This window comes from Egretta garzetta, unplaced genomic scaffold (genome assembly GCF_000687185.1).
Source record: "Egretta garzetta isolate BGI_Z169 unplaced genomic scaffold, ASM68718v1 scaffold326, whole genome shotgun sequence".
NCBI lineage: Eukaryota > Metazoa > Chordata > Aves > Pelecaniformes > Ardeidae > Egretta > Egretta garzetta.
The window spans coordinates 1,737,284-1,759,524 of NW_009260026.1; the positions used below are offsets into that span (position 1 = coordinate 1,737,284).

Sequence of the window (22,241 nt, forward strand, 5' to 3'; positions counted from 1 at the left end):
GCTGTTTTATTAAACTGTCTTTATCTCAACCCATGGGTTTTATTTTTTTTATTCTCTCCCCCATCCCACTGAGGGAGGTGGGGGGAGGGGAAGTGGGCGAGCAGCTGGGGGGTGTTCAGCTGCCTGCTGGGTTAAACCACACAAATGACTACATTTTCAAAATAAAAATTTAGGAGCGTTCTGTGCTACTTTCATTTAGGGTTGCAAAATATTCACATCAAAGTAGACTTTGAAAGAAAATGTATGCACTGGCGCTGATGCTGCCAGTTTCTAGCTTGAAAGTTGTCTGAGAATGAAGGATTTTTTACCAGCAGTGATAAAACAATTCAGGTAAAGCACTAGTCAAATATTCACTTTTGAAGAAAGAACAGCTACTATACTACTATAATGTGTACCGAGCACTTAGTATATTCTGGTTTGGTTTTTTTTTAGCAAACAAAGAAGCAAATCTTTTTCATGAACACCTTGTAGTATTTGGAAATAAACCACACAAACCTCCCCCCCCCATTTGCACTGGTAACATGGAAACCTGAATACAGGTGTCTGGAAAAATGTTTCTGGTTTTCCTAATGAAACTAAGATCATTCCAGACATACACTGCTGTGTGAAGCCACCTATGGAAGTGTAGCATTATCCTGTGTAGCAAAGGAAAACAAAGAAATGTGAGGCATCCTAATTAACTATCGGGGAAACCTAGGGAGGCAGAACACAACTGCCTACACTAGGATGAAATCTGGAAGAAAGGCAATGTAACAATCCTAAGATGGCTAAATAAGTCCTAGGATATAGAGACCTCAGACAGAATTTATCTCACCCAGAAGATGTTAAAGATTCCTGCAGGTCAACAGATGTACAGCAATAAATGAGAGGGTGAAGTTACTGTAATGTCATACTTAGACCTCATAGCTCAGTTATCCTTTGATTTGGGCCAATTCTCCACAACAGCTTAAGTCTGGATGTCAAGTCAAATCATTATATTCCCAGAACACATGGAGTTTGAGGCAGCTTCTCCAGTTAAGAAGTAACAGAGTCAGTTCTGTGTAGACTTCCTATAATTGTTCATGAAGCCAAATATATGCACACTAGAAGGAACAGTCTTTCATTATTTGTAAAGGGTCTTGCTGCAATCTGTCAGCCAATCAAGCGCTGCTAAGGAAAGGGGATTAAGATTGACCACCTAAAGGTATGTGACTTGGCAGAAGTCCGTTTATCAGTACGCATGTATGTCATGGCTGAAAACCTATTTAAGACCCTTAAGTGTGGTTAAAAACTCTCACCTGCTTGACTTCAGCCTGTAGGTGCCGGAGCTGTAGGCACTGCTCTAACCTCTTGTGAGTTTGATCAGCATTAAGCTCCAGCTCATGCTGTTTCTCATGAAGGAATTCCAGCAGTTCTTGAACCTGTGTCGCAAGATCAATGTCTTTTTCACAGATCAGCTCAATGCCTGCAACACATGGAGAGAGAGAAATTTCAGTTCTTGCACAAATGTAAGCTTCAACATTTTTTGCCACCTAACACGTTGATTTGTAACTCTCCGAGTAATTCATTCTCACTAAACTCTCTCCAGTGTAATATTTGGCTTTCCCAGCTTCCTATTCTGCCTCACATTTTTCTACAATGTAGTGTTTCTCTGGTGATCATTGCTCATCTTGCCCATCGACATTTGGCTAACAGGACATTATTTAACCACAGCCTTGCTCAAAAACTTGCATGAACACTGAATTGAAAAAAAAAAAAAAACAACAGAAAAAAACTCCCTTTCTTACAGTAATTCATTAACTAATACTTTAGAAATGCATGTTGGAAAGACCTTAGAAGAGATAAAAGACAAGGAAGAAAACACAAAAGTGAAATAAAGGAAGCAAACTCTAATCGCCATATCTACAGTCGTGCTACAAGTGCATGGAATTCCACAGTGCAAACTTTTTTTCCATCTGGGCACTTCAGAGGATCATTAACAACAATTTAGTTTAAACCAACCTATAGTTCATTCAGAATTATTCCACAGACTGTCTTTCATCCAATCCTCTGATATCAGAGAGAAAAGGTGGCTTAGTACCACATTTTGCATCCCTCGCAACCTGCATGAAATTGATAAACCTCTCTCTGAATGACCTGCTCTGATTTCATAACTGACCCTGACTTGATCAGGAGGCTGAAATAGAGACCTCCTGAGTCCCTTCCTACCTCTTGAATTTTCTTATGACCCTACAAGCCTTGTATGTAGTGGTTACATGAAATACTTTGCAGAGCTTCACATCTTCCTTCCTTATTACACTGGTGCGATAGCATTGCTGGGTACATTACCAGTGTGACTGTGAAAGTTTGACCTGGAGGAAATATGACGTCATCCCATGTTGCTGTAATCCCTGTGATTATAAATTAATAAAGACCAACTCTTCCCTCATTGAGTTCTACTGGAATTTTGCCATTGGCTTCTATACAGGGAGGATCAGGAATCTAATATAAAAAATAATCAGACTGCAGTAATGTTGAGAGAACACTACACTTTTCTCCAAAGCTGTTTGATTTCATGGAATAAGAGGACATTAAAAAAGAAATGTGTTAATTAGAAGTCGCTGTACAAAAGGCTTGGACACTATTTTTAAAACTCATTTAGAAAGATGCCATTTCTTCCCCCTTTATCCTCCTCAGAGACCCGTGACTTTCATTCTCTCTCACAGCAATATCTACAGGGGCAGTACACACAATAAATATGACCTTATGATTGACCCTATCCCCTTTTTCCTGGTTTCTGGTTTTACCAGAAAAAGCACATGGGAATGCAAGTGATTGGCTTATTCCCTCTCCCAGCCAAAACAAAACAGTTTCTTCATTACCAAGTAAAGTGGCTTCCCATTTAGAACTGGAAATTTAATAAATATTTCTATTCTTGGGAGTGAAGTTCCTTTCAATTGCCAGACACCAGGCATTGTTGCTGCAATCAGCCTGCATATGGTTCTGTATCCTCAGGACATAATGGCTTTTTGTATGCTTGACTTCACCACACCTATTCAATATTAAATGTACAGTTTTCCTTCATGCACATTCAGCTGGTATGGTTTTGATTGTGCTAACTCATCAGCAGCAACCAGTGAACTGCCTAGGATGCTATCCAAGGGCAGCCTGTGCTCCCCATGATGAATGATCTGCCCTTTCTTGCTTGTCATATGTCATGCAGATTTATTCTACAGTGCCAGCGCATGCGGTGAGAGCACTTATTCTTCTCAATGACTGGTTTGTGAAATAGAAAATCTTGTTTTCAGCATAATTTCATACATATTATCTTTACGTTGTGTTTTGACAGATAGAAAAGCACAGCTGATTTTCTGATAAACCGAACTTGGTTGCCATTTTCTTCTAATGTCTCAGCCAGTGCAGCAGATATCCAGTGAAGGATAATGAATTGAAAATAGTTTTAAAAATATTACAGAAGAGAGTACCAAGCCACACTAACTGGCATCCTATAAAACATACATGAGTTACACCTGAGCTATTTGCAATGTGAAATACTATTCAGTGTAAGGAAGGGGTATTGCTTTTTGACCTGTACAAAGGTGTTTTGAAACTGGTTTGAACCTGTTCTTAGGCTGAACTACTAAAAGCCTGTGCCAGGAAAGTTTAGTATCTTCTTCCTTGCAATATAAACTATAATTATAACTAACTCTAAATGACATCACAAACAAGGGCTTTGAATTTTCCACGTAACAGGTAGGGACTGTATAAATTTCATCAGCATCAGCTTTGCAGTGTATTTCAAGCTTGACTTATACTAATTGCTTCTAGGTCATAAAAAAGTAGCTCTGTAAACCATGAGCGATTCCTAACTGTGGTGCTCATGACAACGATACTGACAATGCAAATGGACTTTAATAACCAAATAAATTTGTGCAATTAATTAATCTGCTATTAAAGTGTAACTACTTTTAGTCCCTAGAAGCAGAATGATTCAGGTGCCTATGCTAATGAATTACATGAACGTGTCATCACTGCAGTTCAGGTTGAGATGTTAAATCACTGCTGAATTATGATCCTAAACTTTCCACAGGAAATGGATTTCTCAGAAATGTATGAGGTGCCACTTCTGGAAACACCGGGCCCTTTCAACGTATCAAGTTAGACACCCAAAAATCAATATCCATTTTGGAGAATATTTGCCCACATATTTAGCTTTGCTATCAGTAGCAGAGCTACAATCAAACTGCAAAACCAGAAGATAGGCTTATTGAAATAAAAAGTGCTGGCTCATTAAAAAGTTCTCTTCTTGAGAATACTGTTATAATATTCTCTAAATGCAAATTTGTTTCCTGAATGTTTCCTGAAGGACACAGATTTTAGTGAGACATGAAGACAATCTGAAAGTACTGCAAAATTTCAGAAAATGCAACCTGACTTTCAGATCTTGCATATCCCCTAATAAAACCAAACATTTATTTGAAGAATAATTATTCTGATGGTGAAAACAGGCTAATTCAAACCAGGCTCACCCACACATGATGGAGTAGTGAAAGGAATCACAGGAACCTAACTCTGAGCTGTATGAAGCTTTGGAAATACTGGACTTGCATAGATGCCTCGCATGCATAGATGCCCTGAATATCTGCACAGAGTCTGATATGATGCATCACAGGACCACTGTATTTATCATGCCAGCATGACAATGTTCACAGGGATTTCCAGACACTCCACAGCCTGGTAAAAATCACTGCTCCAGATCTGCATCGGACATGCAAAAATCATGGGTGAATGTCTAAAACCTTTTTCTACCTGCACAAGATTTCCAAGTGAAAAAGGCATCACGTGTGGAAAAACCTGGATGTAATTTTATCTGACAGACTTACTAGCTTAAAGACCTCCAAGTCAAACGCCAGAGTAATCAAAATTGAATCAGTTTTCTGTGTGACATGATAAAAAGAATAAAGCTCAAAGAGAATTACAGGGAAAGGAGGAAATTTGGTCAATTAAGAGTAGATCGTTAGGTAGAAAGTCGCTGAAAAATATCACATTTTTTCTGGCTTTATCTTCTATGGCTACAGCCGAGTTTCGATTGTAGCAGTGGTGACACTGTACAATAGGAAGCAGCAATAGCAGCTGATTTCCCAGAACCCCTGCAAGTTTGCAGCTCTTGCAGTAAGAACAATCATCCCTTAACTTATGCACTGAACGACTATGATATAAGATTCAGGAAGAGGGAGTAAAATTAAATGAATTTTTTATGGAGTAGAACTGTCCTTTATTGAAATAAGAAACAGTAGGCTCCCAAGAGCAATCTCTCTCCCTTATTTTGCCATTCTCCCATCATTAAGCATTCCGTGCATGGCAGACATGACCATTACCTTTGATTAACTACAATTACTCTACAACCCCATGAGGCTTCTGCTGCCTTGCCTTTGGGAGCAATGGATTTTTATTGGGTAGGCTTTATAGAAAGTGATCTTAGATAATCTTATAAAAACATTTTAAAAGTCACTTCATTTAGCTGCTAATCTTTCGTCTGCAATCCAAAACAAGTTGTTTCTAACTTCTTGACAAACACAGATTTCCCACCCCCCGACCCTCCTAAAAATCCGTCACTGAGACTCCTGACTGTGCTCTGTTCTGGATCATATTCTTTACCTCCCATGGATTCCTACTCATATTAAGATTCTTCCAGGATGGAGAAAAAAAAAAAAAGCATCTTAACTGATGCATTAGGACAAGTTTTCTATCCCAGAAAGCAAGGGAGATGAAGCACAGGACGAGGCGTAGTGTGGGCAGATCTCATAGAAGCTCACACACATGGTTCGCACAATGCACCGGATTGTCTAGTTTACAACATACTCTTGTAGCAGTCCTTAAGCCTCTGCTGAGTGTGGCTTGCCAAATCAGGCTGAATACTGCCAGATTTTTTTAAAGATGGGTGTCTAGAGGTAAAATGTTTGCCAAAGAATAAAACCATAAAAATCCTTTTTATTTTGAAAGTGCAAATTGGGAGGGAAAGAACAGGAACTGTTCTTGCTTTTCGCTCTTTCCAGACATGTAAGAAGGTTAAAACACTTCACAAATAACATTCATTTCTGGACTTTACGCAGTGATTAATCTGAATTATGATATTCCTTTTCCAAATGCAAAATGCAAGGATACAAAAAACCTGATTTATAGGATGTCTTAGAAATAGGATCCTACTGCTGAGAAGCAGAGTAAAAGTATCAGACAGACTCCCTATCAACATGAAACAAGTCTGCCATTTAAGAGCACACGCCAAACGTTTTTTTTATATCCAAGCTGCTACCTTTAAATTTCAAGTGCACACTGAAAAGGAAAATTTCAGTATGGTTTATCGTATTCCCTTCTTATACAAGATAATTCCAATTAGAGCTGGCTGGGAACAAGAGTTCCATTTCATGACTGGTTTCAAGGCTCTCACATTTGGATTCCTTCCCAGAGGGCTCTTGGATAACTAGCTTCTTTCTCCCCTCACTCCTCTCTCTCTCCTTCAGGTATGTCTGCACCCTGAAATGTGGCACAGGGAAAAGGCGCTCAAGTTTGTAGAGAACGAAGCCAGCACATCTGGTCAGTTTGCCTCTCAATAAAGTCTAGTTGCAGAAAGGTTAACAAGCTTAGGAGTTGAGAACAACTAGACTTCATCCAGAGCTGAGGTCCGACTGGCCAGCTAAAGTATCTGTAACTCATTATTCCCTGCAGTGCTTGTTTCTGAGCTGGTGCAAGGGCAAGGACGCACCAGCATAACTTGTCTTGCCCTCCCCTCTCCATCTACTTTGGGATTGATCACAAATTCCATCCTGCAATTGCGCACCTTTCTGAATGAAACTCAAAAGTCAGTTTTACTTCCTCAGTGAGTTTCAAAGAAACAGCAATTTTTGATGTATAATCCTGAACCAAAGAATTCCCAAAACTTTAGGGACAGTTCTGGGAGTGGAGAGACAGGTATTGCCCATATTTACTGATGCACTTGGTATGTGTTGGGGTATTTTTGCTTGATACGAATTTTTTGGTTTTTTCTTGGTTTTTGATTTTTTTCTCATGTAAAATAAAGATCAAATTGTTCTGCTTACCTGAAGCCTGAACCTCCATGATGTATTGGTGTAAATCTTGCCCTTGCTGGATGACTTCAAAGGTCATGTTGTTCATGGCCAACTTCCGCTCAGTGTGACGCTGCAAACGTTGCTCAGCCAAAGTGAGGTCTTCAGTATTGAAATCATTCATTTGCCTCAGCAGATCTTCATTCCAGGCATCTAACTCTGCTGTAACCTTCATGGGCAGAAGACAGACACTGTATTCACTCAGGATCAATGAAAAATCTTACTCTCAAACTCTGTTTGGATCACAAAACTACTTCAGGTTTTGACTCAGATCCAGAAACCCCCAAAGCACAGCCTCAGAACACTCTGGGTCCTGCCCACTTAATGAGCACCCTTAACATCTTGCTTAGGTGAGGATCCATGAAAATAATATTGGTCCAACAAGAAAGCTGACACCTTCTTTTTCCCTTACACATTCCAAAGGGCACTGTAAGAGAAGACCCACCTTATTCACATGGATATAGAGATAATGTTTCTGAATGAATTCTCATTTAAAAGAAGAAGTAATGCTTACAGAATTGCAAAACAATTTGTGACACCTGTGACCATATAATCCCAAAATGGCCTGAATGTTTCTGAAAACATTTTGCAACACACTGTATGTTACATATTACAGATGGAAATATTATTTATTCTATCTTCATAGAATTGAAATTATAAACTGCTTCCATTAAGCCCTAAAACAGAGATAACTAACACATTTTCAGAATTATTTATTGATATAATATTTTGTGAACAGTATCTACCCATTGTTCACAGAAAATGCATCATAAGGCTAAATATTTTTTTATGAATTTCTGAGTCAACCCCCACAGCACTGATTGCAGTTGTACAATGAGTCCTACGCTGTGCTTTCAGGGACTTACAGTCTTTTATAAGGGTCTGTCATCTAGGTTGGACTAGATGACCTCTAGGGGTCCCTTCCAACCCAAAACATTCTATGATTCTATGATTCTATGATCTTCAATGGACTTGGGAACAGGCCCTGCATAACTTTATTCTCCTGTGGATCTGAAAGCTTTTACACTGGGGAATGAATATAAATAATTCACTTTTACAGATGGGGAAAGCACAGCACAGAAATATCATACTCGAGGGCTAGGTGAATCACCAGTAGAACACAAATGGTACCTGGCTCTAACCAAAGACCTGTATAACCTGCCAGTAACTCATGGGAACATGCAAAATCTTCTGCTGCTTTCTTTGTTTCCTGATTATAACACGCAGCCTGATGATTTTAGCAGTCCATTTACTCCATCTTCTGTATTTTACATTTTAGCCCACAAGTAGCTAATCAGTATCAAAGTCCTTCTCTGGTTTTGCCTGTTCGATTAAAGCAAGATCTAGCCTCTGCCCAGACAGCACAGTCTCACCTTAACCTAGATTCAGCTACTACAGACAAAAGAGGGAATGTGCTAGTGACAATGAATGAGGGAGAGGGGACAAGGGGAATGGGAATTAAATCATGCATACAGGCTAGTACTGTGCAGAATACAATTTTTGAAAGTATTTAAAAATTATTAAATAAACGCCTTGATTCTGACTCATAGGTCAATTCCTCATAGCTAGATTCAGGAGAGATAAAACTAGGTATCTGAATTGCCACTTGTGCATGCTATGATGCAGTGAAAAGTTCTGTTTCTCACCAAAGAAAGTGCCCGTGTGTGGTGAGATGCTTAACTTCCTAAGTAGCCAAGATTCAAGAGTTTCTATTCACTTTTCCTTTCCCGAAAGCACAATTTGTATCAAATGCAGGCACAGGAAGGCAACCCAAATGAACTGTCTCTCGGCCCTTCTCACATTAGCATGGGTGGGAGTACACAGTTTTGCATTAGAAGGGAAAACATAAGCAGTCTTTAGGCTCTTTTTTTGGGAAGCAGAAAAGTAGATTTACTAACCAAGAACCTGGGACCTCAGCTGCAGAGCGAAAGGCAGAGTGTGGACACCCTGAGGGGCTTCTATTTTTCTTCAGCTTGTTCCATTGCCCATTCCACTCAATTACCTTTAAATAATAGCTATCTCTACAGTCTCTTTGGCCCCATTCCTGATTCCAGCAGCCTCAGATTCATTCACATGTCATAGCTGGAGTTCCTGAACTGTGGAGGCTTACTGGCAGATTTAACAGTTACGGAGAAATGGTCAAAGTAGATGCTGGAGAAGGGTTTTACTAGATACATTTACATTTAGAGACAGGTCCTCAGGTAACAGGAATCAGAACTGAGGTGGTTTTGACCTTGTTTCAAACTACAGACAACGGAATTAATGTAGGTTCCTACACACATGACAATAACACTTAAAGTTCAATAATGCAATAAAGCCCTTTCTGCTCTTTCTAATGGAAAGCCATGTGAGATAAGTGAATCAGAAAAATTTTATTTTTTATGAGCTATTAAAAATATTGTCTGTTTGAATTCATTGCATTGATTGGCAGGCTGCTAAAACATAGTTATTCGAAATTTTGCAAGGATTCACAAAGTACTTCCCAATTTCCTGTGAACATTCCCATGCACAGACACTTAGGAAGATATCTAACAGCATTTATAAGTGACAGTAATAGAAAAGATTAAAACAATCAAAGAACCTGTTACATTAGTTTGCTCTGACAGCCATGATGCTACGATTGGGGGATTCTGATCAAATCAGAATCCCTCCATTCCATTTATGCCTATGGACATCATCCCCAGGACAGGAAAATGCAAATCTTTCAGAGGGTTGAACTGTCAGGGGAGTCGTTGATGAACACATGAAGGAATCAACAAGTGTTCCAACAAGCATGCTGAGATCCAGCACTTCTACAAAACTGCCTGGCCAAACCTCTCTGCTATGGTGCTGTTTCTCTTAATAACTTTTTTGTCTTGGCTGTGGAAGGGACACTGAGCAGCACTGCTTTTATCATTAAATCTACAATAGCTTCCACTCGAGCACAGGGGAAATGGCTGTTCTTGACTGTACTGCTTTTTGCCCCTTAGACATGAGTGCCCAAGAGCGGTCTCTAGCAGAGAGGCATCATCATTCAAGGGAGGGATTGCCTCCCAGTCAACCAGTGCTCCTTGTACTCATGTCAGCAGACAGCTTTCACCAGGCTTCCCCCACAGGAGCAGCTGCATCTAAATATTTACCTGTCCTAATAGACATTGCAGGGCACTGAGGGATTTATGCTCCACTATCCACACTCCCCAGTTCAAATCAGTCAAAGAGGAAAGGGCAGTACCGACAGTCAGGACATCCTCAGGATGCAAGGCCAGTCCAGGTGGCTCCATCTCACATTGCCAAGACCAGGACCAGGGGCTAAGACTGCACTGGAGTGGCTCTGGACAATCAGACAGGTCTAGCAGGGCTTGTTAGCCCAGTGCCAGCTCTGCAGCGGCCAGGAGCACAGCCACCAATGGAGGGGAGAAGGAAGGAAGGAAGGAGGGAAGTTGCCTCCAAGATGAAGGACTGACAATCATCCCATGTGCTGGGTTAGGGGAAGAGAGGAAGGAGTCAGGCATAGGGAGAGGTGGAACATCACCAAATTTCTCAGGCGAAGTATGTACAGGAAGGTTGGGTACATTGCTCTGAGTAACTGAGACAAACAGATGGCTAGAAGGGAATCTAAAGCACACAAGGCAAAGAAGCAATAGCAGAGCTGTGATAACAACCCAGGTTTCCTGAATCCCAATCTGGTGCCCTATCCCAGAGACCATGTTGCTTTGCATATCTCATTAAGACATTTCCTTTTCTGTCTGTACAGCCAATGCCTCAAAATCCCAGCATTTTCTGTACTTCAAACTGGACTATTTGGAAATGGTCCCAGAGTATGAATTTGAGTCCCTAACTGGTTTGACTTGGGTATAGGGAAAATGATTTATTTTTCTTCAGGAAGAAGCTGTAATTAGGCAGCTCTGTTAACTACAGATGTGTATTTTCAAGTCTAAAAGGACTTTGGGTGCTTTCACAGATTGGTCAGGCATTGACATATACGGTGAAACTTGAACCACATCAAACAAAGCGTCCTATCTCTTAAGCTGTGGTAAGAGCCAATGCACTGGGCCTGTGTCAGGAATTGTCTCATAAACGAGGCTCACTTGGCCGTGAACTTGTTTAATTCCCTTTTAACCCAGAAGAATGGCTGATTAGAGTTTACTCTGTCCACCTGCTAGGTTTTTGGTGGAAAGAACTGACAGCACTTCTTATGTTTATTCACTTTACTTCCCTGTGTTTGTGATTCTAAATAGACCTTAGCCTCTCTCACATGCCCCGAGAGAAGAGAAGCCCTGCTGCAAGAGAAGCCCTGAGCTCTTGCTCTGTTCTGCTGTGGCATGAGAGAGAAATTATACCAAAGCAGAAGGGTCACAAGAGCAGCAACAGTGGCCATGCACAGGTCCACATTAGCAAAAGCAGCAGACGTTCCCAGATGCCCACACTACCAAGGAAAGGTGCACAGATTGTTAGCCACACTCTGGCTGACTGCTCCTTCCTTGCAGGTCATATAAGGTTGGTGGCCAAGAAACATCTCCCTACTACTAAAGGAAGGTCAAGTGACCCCAGAGTACTAAAGAGAGAGAAAGACCTGACAAAGCTATTGATTGACAATGAGCCTAGAAAGCACATTTCTTCATTCTTCACCTGAAATAGATGCTCCTGCTGCCATGATAACAGGAGGGGAACTCGTGTTAGTAGTGAAACCAACCTAGTATCAAATGAGATACCTGAGATATCCTTATCAGAGCAGTGGAGACAGCACAAGAGTTAACTTCAGCACATGAGCAAATACTGGGTTTGTGCTGAGCTCCATGCTACTATCACAAGGCTATAGTAGATATACAGACTATGTCAGCTGGGTCTGTTTTTCGTGCAGACACAGTGACCACAGTCTAGACCACATACTCTTTAGGCAGGACTCCTCCTAAAGCAGCAACCTAATATACCCAAATTTCCACTGCTGCAATACTTCTGCTTTTGCTGCTTCCTGCATTTACTGTGTTGCAACACCAGCAGATAACATGACTGAAAGGAGACAGACATGTTCATCTTCAATCCTGGAGAAAGAGGAGAGATATGGAGAAGAGGTACACAGGTAAAAGTAATAGCAGTAATAATAACAACAGTAGCAGTCCAGCCATCTCATGCCTACATTTCAGCCTGCTTGTGAATTAGGCCAAAAAGCCTATCCAAGCTGCAGCGGCTCTTATGCAGGCAATTGCACATCTGCAATATTTTCATATCTAAATCCCAAGTATCTTTTATTTGATGCTGCTGCTAAGATTTTCTACAAATGGTGCTGCTGAGCCTTGAATGCTGCTTGCTTGGCCTCAATTCAGTGTTTGACACCTGAAGTCATCTTGTTTAATGCCAACCAGAAAATTTTGTTTGCCAATTGAAGGAGGTGGAGAGGGAAAATGAAGAATCAAGCAAAAGAAAATAAATGTTACATGGCAAATGAATCACATAGGAGCTGATATTTTGAAGTATGGGCTGAGGAAGGGCATATGAGGAGGAGGGAAAGTTCTATCCTGGGAGCAGAAGCTATCAACACAAAGAGAGTGGGCTCATAAGAAAGAGTAAAGATGCTTGGGAAGAACGAGCAAACGTAGGAGGCAGGCTGCAAGAGAAATGACGGTTCAAGTAGGAGGAGGAGCAAAGGTGAGAAGAGTGGGTAGAGCACAGGAATGAGGCAGGACAGGAAGAACAGTTACACAGGCACAGGGCAGATCTGTACAGAGCTCAGAATAAAGAAAAGGGAATATCTACCTCATTTCAAGAGAAAAAAAGGTGGCAGCCCTACAGCTAGGATGAACAGACAGTGAGGATGAATGAGATGAGAGGTCAGATACGATCCAGGAAGGACTCAAAAAAAGCTAATTCTAACTCTTGGATGCTAATGGAGTGCCTGTGAGTGCAGAAAGAAAGGGGATATAGCAGAGTAGCAGATCTCTAAGGCACGTACTAGAGATTGGACACCAGGGACAGCAGGGGCAACAGCACTTGGCTCTGCTTCAGCGTTTATAGTAGAGCAGAGGACTGGATGTGACTGTATAAGTGGATCTACAGGCAGACTAATACTGAAGGTATATGGTAGAGGAGATGCAGGTAGGAAAGGGTGAATGAAACTGTCACTTCTACAGATCATGTAAGCAGAAAGTTTGCTGTTCATTCTTTCAGGCCTTGGTTTGGGCTGATGCTGTGCAGTATGACAATACTGTCCCCCATTTTTTTGACAACAGACAGAGATGCCACACTGGCTTAGTGGGGACCTGGGCCACTGAAGTGTGAAAAGGCTGCCACAGTGATATTCTGCTCTGGTGCTTTTGGCTCCCGAATCCCAAAATAGCAAGAGAAACAATGGAATTTGGCTCCCAAAGACAGGGTGCCCAGAACAGCTTAGTACTTGCTTTCATTAAAATAAAGCGATGTGCAGTTTGAAAACTAGGTACGTATGTAAAAGAAAAACAAAAGCTCACTAAGCATGAGATATTACAGGATTCCAGTTTATGAACAGAAGAGGCCGAAATTTTTCTTACTTTCCCTTTCTTGCAAATATATCTCAAGATCTCTGTAATTCTTATTTCTCCTAAAGAAGCTGACATCTGAGTGTCAGCTATAAGTCAGTGAGGGGCTATAAAACATCTTGTACCTTCACACAGGCAGCTAATTCACTTGAAAGATTCTGCTAATTTATAAACCCGGAATTGGAAACTCAAGTGAGTTGTAAATAACAGTGAAGCAAACTACTGTGAAAGCTGGCTCCCGTTCCCTTCTAAACTCATGCTCAGGGATGGATGTGAACAGCCAGAAGAGCCAGCAAGTGAAATCAAGGCTGAAAAATTTAATTAGCGGGTGAAATAGAGCCAAAGAGACTGAATGGTGGAAAATTAGATATCCAGCAGGTGAAGATTTTAGTGATCATGGGCTTTTTTGAAAGATAATAAATGGCATACAACATCAAATTTATACAGTACAGTGGGAACCCCCATAATCCCTTCCAGGACTATGTCTTGGCCTAGGACTTGCTCAAGGCTACAGTGCATAGGCTTTGTCTAGCACTGCACAGATCCATGTGCACTGCAGGAAACAAGACAACACGCACAAGGTAAGGAGCTGGGCAGCTCTGGGAAAGGGAGAGGGAAGTTGCTTTGAAGGTAACCAACAACTGTTGCTAGACAGGTATTGGGTGAGATCATTCCTGTTCTCAGTCACAGAGTTTTATGGAGGCCTACAAGTGAATTTGATCATCTCTCTACAAAAGATATAAATAAAAAATATGCAGAAAGACTCTGGATGGCAGCAATTTTGTTAGAGGTTGCAACTCAGTGCATTTTGCCATTTGTTTCTTATGCGCTTGCTTAGCATTTTACCGTATCTTAGCATTCATTCAAACAATGGTTAATAAGCCTTTAAATGACTATTTCTGAAGCAAGGAACAAAGTACACTTGACAGATTTTACTGAGGATGTAACTCTGCAGTAAGACTGTGCTTCATACGTATAATGTGCTCAGTGTGGTGCCAGCGCTGCCGCTAATGTCTGCCAGCTATCGTCCCTCAAGTCTTACACCCTATTTCCTCGTAGTGGATCAGCGACCACATTCACATTGCATGAAATCTCCTGAGTTACTTGGTTGGCTGCACGAACTCAATTGAAGTCTGTATCCTATAGAAAGGCCAACCATATAATCCTAATGATCCCATCTTGTCTTGAAATGCGCAATGACTTGGTAAAGGAATAAAACATATCAGGCATCAAAGTTAGACACGTTCCCTAAATAAAGAATGGGTTGTCATTTTATGGTTTTAAAACCTAAGGCAGAATAGCCTCCCATAGGGATAGCTAGGAGCTCTCATGTTTCTGTTATGTCTGTTTCCAGGTGTTGTCATAGTTTGGATTTCATAATTTACCCCAAGAACCCAGAGTGTAAATATCAGTCAATATAATGAGATTAAGGCAAGAAAGAACAGGCAGCATATGCTATGTGCCTGTGGGTTCGTGTCCAAATTCATAGGTGCCAAACCTGCCTTGACTCAAGTACAACACAAAAGCTGCCTGTGCTGCTTCAAAGTCCTTAGAAGTCCTAAATGAATGCAGCTGGTCTGCCCTGCCAAAGAAATAGGCAGGTGGCTTCTCTTTATGTAAAATACTTTTCCTGAAGACAAAATGCAACAGTAGTTGGCAGATTTCATGGAGGTACAAGAAAAGGTCCAATGATGCCTAAATAGATGGAAGTAAGTGTTGCTCATGCAGTAATCATTAATTCCGAAGTTTGTCTGGACTCCAAACCTCTGTCAAGGAGAGAAGATTATATAAAAGCTAAAAAACCATGAAGGCTACAATGCAAATGGGTACAGTGCAAGTTTAGGAAGGAGTGCCAAAGGAAAGGGTTATGGGATCTATGGCATGGGTTTCCATATCTGGGGAGAACAGTAAAAGCAGGTTAAGTTTCCAAAGAACAAATGACAGTCAGACACTTTCTAAATAAAACTACAGGCCCATCACTCAATTGCCATTTGTGAGTTTGAAAAATTCCTAATACTTTCAGTTTGCATTATTAATTAGAAAGGAGATAGAGAGGGTAGTAGGGAAAATTAACAGACTCAAAAATGTTTGGTACCAAACTGGATGGAAGGAGACAACACGAGATGTAACTACTGTCTGAGAGCAAGCTCTAATGTGCAGCCTTCCCTAAAGCTGTTAGAGGCAGATGGGCTCCCACAGCCTCATCCCTCTGGCTTCCACTAGACAGATGCAAGGTTTCTCTCTCACCAGGGTTCCCAGGAAGGGTCCTCATGAGAAGGGATTCCCTGGAGCACAAGAACCCAAGAACCAAGGGTGAGAACACAGACCTGAAGGGGAAAAATGGGAAACTCAGTTTCTGACAAGAGAGAAGCAGCGAAGAGGACAAGGGCATTCAAGTTTGTGAGGTGGAGGGCCCATTTTTTGCAGACGGTTTGTGCAAGTGCAGGAAGGAGAGAGATTAACGCAGCTGCAGCAGGTAGAGGGGTTTCATTAGGGATGTGTTCAATACGGAACTGCTCTTTGGACAGATGGAAGGGAGCTTATCTAGACTAGAAAAGGAGAAATTCATTTGACAATCATACCAGTACACATTATTTCACCATTCTGAATCTATGCAGGATCTAGGTTATTATGGAAAATTAAAACCTAAACACATTTCCACTCATAGCTCATGCTACTTGTCTTTAGTAAAAAAAAAAAAAACAAACTTAATTTCCTGTTTTAAATTTCATCATCTTTTCCCATTAAAAGCTTGGAATAGTCAACCATCAGAAATACTACATGCTTTTTAATTATGGTGATCAAAAAATCTTTTTGCTTCTCAATAATGGCATGAGATAATTTTGTTAATTTTGATAACAGGTTCCTACTGACTTGGGATCTTTATTATACGGCTGAGGCAACTGACTGCAATCTACTTTCTGAGGATCATTATTGTGTCAGTTTGAGCCAATTCAGCTGCTGTTTGAAATGCATAGCATGCATGTGTTGTTTAATGTTTTATTTCAAATCGCCTTTCTTTTTATTATCCATCAAACTGTTTTTCTTGTTTAAGCACTAAATGTACGTATAAAGATGAAGATACTGACCTGGATGTATTTTTCATTGTGTGTTCAGTTATAAATTGTCATAATTATTCTAAAATAAAAATTATTTTTCAGAAAGAGGGATCTTTCTAAATAAAATCATCTGCCCATAGACTCCCTATGAAACATGTTCTCAGATTTCCTTGTAATATTAATCTTGCAGAGGGAATTCAGATGTTCTTACGACAAAAAATAGCAAATCTACAGTGACAACTAGGTGGTGATTTTCTTTAAAATCCTTTCTAGCTAATCTGATTTTAGAAGACTCTGAAGCACATTTCCAATTTTAAATATCTTCAATGTATCACAGCCACTCCAAATGTGTCTGTGATTACACAGAAGTAGGAGTCATGCAGAAACAAAACAGAGGGATCCACACAGTATTCCCACCTCTGGCACCACATATGGAGGGGACTAGGATAAGTCACATCATCTCCCGATGCCTTGGTTGCCCCATAAGTAAAGCAACCCCCAGTGGTAATGGCCTTTGAGACTTCTGACTGAAAGACTATGTACAAAGAAAAAGAATCTGAAAACAGTGATTTTTTTTTTTTTAAGATCTTTACTTAAATCAGCATCTAGGTTCAGACCTAGAATTTTAGGTTCAGACCTAGAATTTGCAGTGAAACAGGCTGAGATCTTCATGAATGACTCACGTGGGTTCACCTTACACTGCCTACAGACACATATGGGTGTTCCAGAAGCACATATTTTCTTTTTTTTTTTTTGCTTCATTTCTGAAAACGCAGGCTCCATTTATAGGTATGTACAAGTATACTCATTCACACCCCATTTATATCCTTAGAGTAAAAGTCTCAATTATTCAACAGTTCCCACACCATTGTATCAAAATATCTCCTATTTGAATATAGGAGATACTACAGTTACTGCAGGCTCCTGCATTCTGAATGCATTCTTAAGGCAAAGTATGTTATCTGACATGAAATACATACATTTATACTTATACACACATAGTCACAAAGAATACTGTCTCTCCACATCAAGGAAGCTATATACAAACTGGTAAGTAAAATGAAATTCTTCTAATTTACATAAATAACAAGCACTGTAGAACAGACTTCAGTACACCACCTAACTATGCAGTCACAACAGATACTCTTCATTGATTTCTATCGCTGGAATCCAATAATAGATCAAGAGGCCTAAATCCCTCTGTTTCCAGCCTTTTATTCTACTATAATGAAAGATATTCTACTATATGAAAGGTGATGTCCTAGCTTTTGTCTTGGCTCATAGGTGAGGTAAAAACTCCTTTTAACTACTGAGTCGCAGCAGACATAATCCCATGTTAGGGACATGGTTTAGTGGTGGGATGGCAGGGTTAGGTTAAAGGTTGGACTCGATGATCTTAAAGGTCTTTTCCAACCAAAGCGATTCTATGATTCTATAATTCATCATGACATGTCTTAAAATAAACACAAAATATAACACAGCATCCTAAGGCTCCCATTAATTATCAGTACTCACCTTGACATTACCTACAGATTTACAAATAATGCCTTCAGGAATATATCATCATAAAACACTTAAAGGTGCTCCACGACGTGAACAAGCACCAGTGGGATACAGTAGGAGGAACACACCCCAGAAGGCATGTAAGCGCTGGCACATGGCTTTCGTGGATTTTGTGAACAAGTTAATTTGCATGATGTTCTTTTTGCATGTTGTCCTATCAGAATTACAGCAGGTAATTAATGAGATTGGCTGGAGTAATTTTAAAGTTTCTCTGTCCAGGAATACCTCAGTTATTAAATGTTTTAATGAATTTTCCATCCAGTGCTTTTGATTTCAAAACAGAACTGAAAGACCTTGTTTTGCATGAGGACATAAAAATATACTTTAACTTTCCCTCTTTTTTTTTTAAGTTTTATTTCCTTTTAAAATAAATCCACTGTGAGGCTTAAAAAACCAGTCTTTTAAATATCCTTTCCTTTCATGCATAACATGTTTTTGCACTCAGTGGTTTAAAGCCAAGCATGTATCTGTTTGTATGCATCTGTGTTTGTATCTGAAGAGACAATCCTCACTAATAAGCAATACAGAACTTTCAAAGCTCTGAGTGACTAATGTCAACAAAGAGTTGTAACAGGGGCATCTTATAAAGCTTCTCTGTAAAGCAGGCAGATTCTCAGCATAGTCAGTGAAGCAGACACAAATCTATTTCAGTGCATTCTAGCAGTATATCCTAAAGCATATATTTAGCTTCCACACACCAAATTTAAAACCTGTTTATAACTCTCCCTCCCTCTTCCTCACTGGACAGCTGAGCATAATCGAACAGCTCCAGGTGTATCCTAACAGAGTATGTTTACATATACTCCCTCTCCCACAGCTCTACCTTTCTCAGGTCATGCAGCTAGCTCTTACCTCAATGGTGTACTGTTCAAAAATCCGGAGCTGAAGGAAAATATCTAGCTTAATCTTCCTCTCATGGAAGAGCTCTTCCATCTGTACCTGGGCCTCGTCAAGCTGCTGAAGGACAGATTCAATGTGGCTGATGGAGCTATTGTGTGGAGTCTTATTGTTGGAAACGGCGGAGTCCCTGTAGCAAGGCAGAGAGCAGGTTAAAGCTGAGCTTTAAGGCAGGCAAAAGAGCAAGAACTACACATTTGTGATTCTGTGTGCTGCTGAGAAGCAAACCCAAGCACAAAGAGCTGAGGGAAGGTGTGTGCAACTCTCATGCCTTCTACTCGCAGAAATCCTGCAGCTCCTGAGCTCAGCACAGAGTTTGAACACAGGGATCATCCTTTCTTGTGCCGTGACACTGTGGCCTTACACACCTGGGAGGGGAATGACACATCAATCTCAATGGCTCTCTTGAGGAGACCGGCTGGCAATCCCCTTTAAACCTACAGTGACCTGCTCCAGCCTATGCTCACACCAAGCTCAGAGATGCTATTTAGCCACCTGAACCTTTACAAGTTAATTCTGTACATTTGCTTTATTACTTACAGACTAACTGAATACGAATGATCAGCATTTTAGACCAAGGGGTAGGGATGCCTTGATTTCCTCCAGATTACATAGTACAGCAATAGATGCAGAATACAGTACAAAAAACTCCACTGAAGGAAAAAACCTTTCAAACACTGCAAGACAGACTCTGACTTGTCTTTTCACTAGGGTAAGTGAAATGATGCATGCCTGTGACAGGTCAGATACCACTCCATCTACACCATCCATATTCAGGCAGCAGAAGGGAGCTAGCCCTTCAACTGATGGGCCAGGACCAAGAGGAAGTTCGCTGTACCTGAAAGAAGTCTTAGCATGGACATAGGACAGTCCTGACAGTTTTCTATTTGTGCTCTCACTTCTATCAATAGGCTCACCTACAGTCTGTTATGCCTTCAGTTAATTTTTTTTCAGTGAGAGTTTTATGGATAAAGAGCCTTTGCAGACATAAAGAGCTGAAATTTATCCTCAAAGGTGCCACAAAAAGTCTCCTAACTTTAACAAGAACCAGTAATGAAACTCTGAAGCCATAACTTAATCTTGGCTTTGGTATTTCAGCTAAACCAAGATTTAGATGCAATGGTTTTCTCTGTCCATCCCACTCAAGGGCACGATAGCAGCTGCATTATTTGGCATACTTAAACCAAGCCAACTGAAAATCCTATCAAATACACTGTTGGAAAGACCTGTGCACTGGTAGGATAACAGGGTCATGTGGGTAAGCCAGCAGGTCTTACCAACGATATTTCCTGGAGCCCTCAGCACAAGAAGGACATGGCAGTGTTGGAGCGGGTCCAGAGGAGGGCCACAAAAATGATCCGAGGGCTGGAGCAACTCTCCTATGAGGACAGGCTGAGGGAGTTGGGCTTGTTCAGCCTGGAGAAGAGAAGGCTGCGGGGAGACCTGATTACGGCCTTTCAATACCTAAAGGGGGCCTATAGGAAAGATGGGGAAAATCTTTTCAGTAGGGCCAGCTGTGACAGGACAAGGGGTAATGGGGGTTGCCCAGAGAGGCAGTGGAAGCCCCATCCCTGGAAGCATTCAAGGCCAGGTTGGACGGGGCTCTGAGCAACCTGATCTGGTTAGCGGTGTCCCTGCTCACTGCAGGGGGGTTGGACTAGATGACCTCTAGGGGTCCCTTCCAACCCAAAACATTCTATGATTCTATTGGTCTCCAGTTCCACCTTTGAGAAGGTGGGGGGGACAATTACAAATCCCACAGCACATACTGTGCACCAACAAACTCCCACGCATGCAGCAAACCGGCTGGCAATATCGGAACACAAGCAACATGTCAGGTAATGCTGCCAGGCCCCCGCATTGTCCACAGGGACCAAATGTGGCTGGGAGCCATTCTTCTGGCCAGCTGACCTGGGCTGCTGAGCAGAGAAGCCCACAAAGTCTCTCCGCTCTGGAAGAGCGCTAGTGTGTTCCCAGTTTTTAGGCTTTTATTTCCCTTTTCTGGGTTGAATTTTCCTTCCATAAATACCTAGCGAAGCATTCGTAGTTTTCTACAGAACTTGACCGACATGCTTGTGCTTTGCTCTTTGGAAGTTATAATCACATAGGGTCAGATCAAAACAATGTACAGTCAACTTAAATGTTAATCAAACACTGTCAGTGAGCATAACTGAGAAAAAATATAACCTTTTACAGATGCTATAAATTGAAACTAGGCACTGACACACAGAGTCATTTTAGGTAAGTTTAAAACACACCTTTGAGGTTCTAAGGCAACAAAACACATGTTATTCTCTTTTCATTATGTGTCTTGATGGAACAGAACAAGTATTTGCCCAAACATCTGAAGCTCAAGAACAAAATTAAAAATACAGAATACTATTAACTGCCTCTTTGCATGTGTTTCACCTCTTTTTTCCTCGAACACTTATGTTTGGAACACTGAGCTGCAGATGCTCCAGCACTATACTGAAGCAAGTACTACCAACTTCCCTTGTTTATAAGGGAATATTACACCAATATTACTCTCTCCAGGTGATATGGTTTCTGCCCCTCTCGGTCTTGTGTTTTCACCTTCTTGGTGACCACAAGGTCTCTGAGCTGTACAGAGGAAGGATGAATGAAGATCACAAGGTGAGATTTTGAAACTGCAGCTTAATCTGAGGCCACATTCAATTAAGTTCTGTTTCCTTCAGTCAGCACCTGTCTTCTATAAAGGGACATGAAATATGTCTTCATTCAAATGCAGGATTATTACTATTCATATATTATCTAAATGACTCAATGAATTATTCAGGACTGGTGTTGAATAATCTCTCCTGGGATCTAAAGACACACTTGGTTTTAGAAATTCTTTTTCATTAAACATTTCACTCCTCAAATCAAGCCACACTTGCATTTCAGGAGCTGATGTAATACAAAAAATTAAGTGTAATAATCTGGAATTTTTTCACCGTCTCCTCAGATAAGGCCTTGGCAATCCCTATATAGTCTGGTTTGAGAAAGATGTCCTTCCAGAAAAAGAAATTTCTGAGACTGGATGTTTCCATGTTTGACCACCTGAGGAACCTGAATACACAGAAGTCCATGGGACCTGATGAGATGCATCCCAGAGTCCTGAGGGAATTGGCCGATGTAGAGATCGGAAG

At 40.9% G+C, this 22,241-nt stretch overlaps 1 protein-coding gene across 1 annotated transcript in view; it reads right to left on the reverse strand.

Annotated features, from left to right (window-relative positions):
- The window catches only part of KALRN (kalirin RhoGEF kinase), a 363,097-nt gene that overhangs the window by 180,057 nt on the left and 160,799 nt on the right, over positions 1-22,241 (reverse strand). The window contains exons 13-15 of the mRNA XM_035896306.1: positions 19,048-19,222; positions 7,056-7,251; positions 1,278-1,444 (exon numbers count right to left, since the gene is read on the reverse strand). Coding sequence (XP_035752199.1) covers positions 1,278-1,444; positions 7,056-7,251; positions 19,048-19,222 — 538 coding nt within the window. The remainder of the gene's footprint in view (positions 1-1,277; positions 1,445-7,055; positions 7,252-19,047; positions 19,223-22,241) is intronic.